The 3,584-nt window shown below is 33.2% G+C and overlaps 1 protein-coding gene across 1 annotated transcript; it reads left to right on the top strand.

Moving 5' to 3' along the window:
• The first annotated feature begins 1,167 nt into the window (after positions 1-1,167).
• LOC141392850 (ryncolin-1-like) lies at positions 1,168-3,003 on the top strand. The gene is made up of 6 exons (XM_073965826.1): positions 1,168-1,321; positions 1,369-1,448; positions 1,520-1,594; positions 2,136-2,228; positions 2,374-2,784; positions 2,843-3,003. Exons 1-6 carry the CDS (start codon positions 1,235-1,237, stop codon positions 2,976-2,978), a joined length of 882 nt encoding a protein of 293 aa, XP_073821927.1. The 5' UTR covers positions 1,168-1,234; the 3' UTR covers positions 2,979-3,003.
• The last annotated feature ends 581 nt before the right edge of the window (positions 3,004-3,584 follow it).

Below are 3,584 nucleotides of genomic sequence, written 5' to 3' on the forward strand. Positions count from 1 at the left end.
ATGGAAAATAATCGAAAAATAACCACTTGTAGTTATTTTTAAACTACTTATAAACTATTTTTTAACTTAATTTAGTTCCCCGCAGGGTGGCATTTGTAAACGCCGGGTTAGAACCATGGCACAATTTTATTACGAATTTATTTAATATTTAAACAAATATGAAGACAATTTTTTAGCAAATTTTTTTTCAAAATCTGATGCAGCAAAATTTCTTGTATTTCTTGTAACTGAGTGAATATTTACAACAACCAAAAATGAAAAAAAAATTTTGTCAGCAAAGTGTCTGTAATCGATACAATGGAAAATATTTGGCAATTTTATAGTTTGATTTTTGGACTTTCGCGCCGCTAGATCAGTGGTTTCGACCAGTGTGAGCTGGTGTGATACCACTACCTTGGTAATTGCGCCATGATTAGAACGGAGCATCGAAACGACTGATATTTGGTATTAAGTTTTTGATAGAGGTATGAAACATTCCACCCGAAATGTGCGGTATAGGTCGACGTCCTCAATTAGCCCCCATAGGATCGTACGTCCCGATTTACGGTATTTTGAAAGTCTTCGTTGGGGGTATACAACTTTCCCCAGAAACTTGACGGTACAGGTCCACGCCTTAGTATAGCCCACATAGAACGGTAATTCCCTTCTTCTGGGCTACAAAAATTTCCTTCAGAAATTATGTATTTCGCTCAATTCGGAAAATTGTAAATATTGGTCCATGTTTTGGAAAGAACAAAAATGTCGCCCCATATGAGTTGTTTTGAAGGAAGTATTATCAGTTGAGATATATGTATAAAAAAATAAAAAAATAATAAAAAAACAGTTTAGTACTTTCATAAACCAAATTATACTAATTGTTCCTATTCACTTCAATACAATTCGTGGTGGAGGGTATAAAAAGTTCGGCCCGGTCGAACTTAAGGCTTTTCTTACTTGTTATAAGCTTATCTTGTTCGGAAAATATACAAAAACAACAAATCTTGATTACAAATGAAATTACTGTTTCAAGTTAAAAGATAAGAATTACCGATCTGTTATCAACATATCGTTTGTCAGAACTACATAGTTGTTAAATAGAAAATTGTAAGTTACTGCAATTACGACGCATCAAATTTTTATGAATGCAATTCTTTGTCAATTAATCTGAAATCATTGCCTTTATAAAAGAATGTTCTTTTGACTAATTTCACAGTGCATTTCTGAGCGTTGTAATTGTAATGTTATATTTTGCAAAATGAAAGTGATTTTCACAATTCTCTTATTGAAAATAATACTCGGGTCTAATGAAGCAGTTGATAATGCCACCAGCGAAGAATTTTATGTAAGTCGTGTTGCATATCAATAACAAATTTCATGATTATTTTCCAGAATCCCCATGAAGATGATCTTCTTTTATGGAAACATTTGTTCATAAAAGTGAATACAATTTTGCTCGAAACGGACAAGAGGTGAGTATTTTAATAAAATTGTTAAAATGTGCGAAAAAACAATTGTTCTCCATTCATATTTGTATTTTCAGACATAATGAACAAGAGAGACAAATGAGTGAAATTTTAAAACAAACGCAAGGAATGAATTCTGAGCTGAAAAATGCGTAAGTAGAATTGTAATTACCGGTACAAGTCCATATCTACATTAGACAATTTTCTCTGCGGCAATCGACAGTTTGAGGTAGAGAGAGTCGAGGCATATTGGTCTGAAAAACGTCTGAAAATCCCCTCCCAACTACAAACTGCAATTGTTGCAAGGAAAATTTCCTTATGAGAATCTGAAGCAGATAAAAACTGACTAATGACTAAAAAATTACATTAGGGAAATATTTGCTCCAGCGACAAGCAGAGCACTTGCTCTCAGTAGGCGCCACTGTCGCTGCAACAAATATTTGCCTAAAGTGACCTTACCTTAAGTACTGATGTTGCGTATACCGTTCCATCATAGGAATTGAATAACAACTACTAATATTCATTCATCGAATGCAAATTAATCAATTTGACGACAAACGATACTTCTCCATTCAAATTTAGTTCTACAAAATCCATATTTGAATTGAATACCGAATTCGAATTTCCATTCTTCGGATGCAAATGTAAAATCCTATCTGATTCATTCCACCATGATTAATATTTAATTTTCAGACTTCAAGAACAAGGAAAGCACTTAAAAAAGATAGTGGAACAGGCAGAGGAAGTTGATGTGGTGAACAAATTTAATATGATAGCCAATAACAGGTAGGTGTACTAGTAATTCCATCATGGCAGAAACGCAGACATCTCAAATTAAATAATTTCAACCATCAAAAATATATTTTGGTTATGCTAATAATCGGGGTAAAAATTACTAAATCCTTTATTTTGTTGGGCATAATTTACATAGGTCTATATGGACAACGATTGCAAGGAGGATGGATGGATCCGTCGATTTTTATAAGACCTGGGACGAGTATAAAGCCGGGTTTGGTAATCCACCTTCTGGGGAATTTTTCATTGGCTTAGAAAAACTTCATCTATTAAGCACTTCTGTACCAGTTGTAGAATTAAAAATTATACTAAAATCATGGGATAACGAAGAGCGTTATGCCCTCTATGATGGCTTTCAAATAGGCAATGAAACGGAAAAATATCGAATCAAATTACTGGGAACATATAATGGAAATGCTGGTGATAAAATGAGAACTCACTTTGGAGAAAATTTTACTACATTCGATGAGGACAATGACACATCTGTTAAAGCAAATTGTGCCAAAATTTATAGAGGAGCATGGTGGTTTCATGATTGTTATTACAGGTATTGTTCTTCATTCAAATTTGTGATTTTTTATCATTTTAATACACTTTTATTTCAGCCATTTATTTGGACCCTATCGGCAGAAAGAAAATGCAAATGAAGATGGCATTGACTGGAATAATAATCAATGGAAAGGCAAGAAGTATTCGTTTAAATATGCCGAAATGTTGTTGCGTCCAAAAATAAAAAAATAATCTAATATTAACTTCGAATAAATAATTCGATTTTTTTCTTTAGCTTTATGGCTAAATATTAAAAAAATGTGTTTCATTCAAATAATTGTTTTACATTCTAATTACAAGCTGTGTTTATTGAGACAAAGTCCGTTTTACAAAATTCGATCGGGACATATCAGTCCGTCTAGCCGGTTGAATACATTCGAACAGAGTACACAATATTGTCCAAAGTTTGGACTTCGGAGTCGGAGTTGGAGTCGGAGCCGGAGTCGTGAAAAAAGCTCGACTCCGACTCCGGGCAACAATCTGTTCTACATTTATCAAAATTTGTCAAATCAATTTAAATAATAGTCGAAAACTCTTACCCCCAGTTTATGTATTTCGAAACGAAAATGTGTGCGCATGAAAGACACCCAAACTTTAGTTTTTGAAATATTATTTCATTTGCTTTTGCTTCAAAACAAAAAACAAATTTGAAATACACACTCAACTTTGGTAGTTTTTCTTCCGCATTCGTTTTCTTATCGACATACATAAACAGGCCCTTAATCTCTATTTTGACTACAAAATGCATATCGGAAACATTTTTGGGTCAATTGATTTGAATAACGTTTCTAAGTTCTA

The sequence above is a fragment of the Musca autumnalis genome, unplaced genomic scaffold (genome assembly GCF_047663935.1).
Source record: "Musca autumnalis isolate F117 unplaced genomic scaffold, ASM4766393v1 scaffold_2, whole genome shotgun sequence".
NCBI classification, from domain to species: domain Eukaryota; kingdom Metazoa; phylum Arthropoda; class Insecta; order Diptera; family Muscidae; genus Musca; species Musca autumnalis.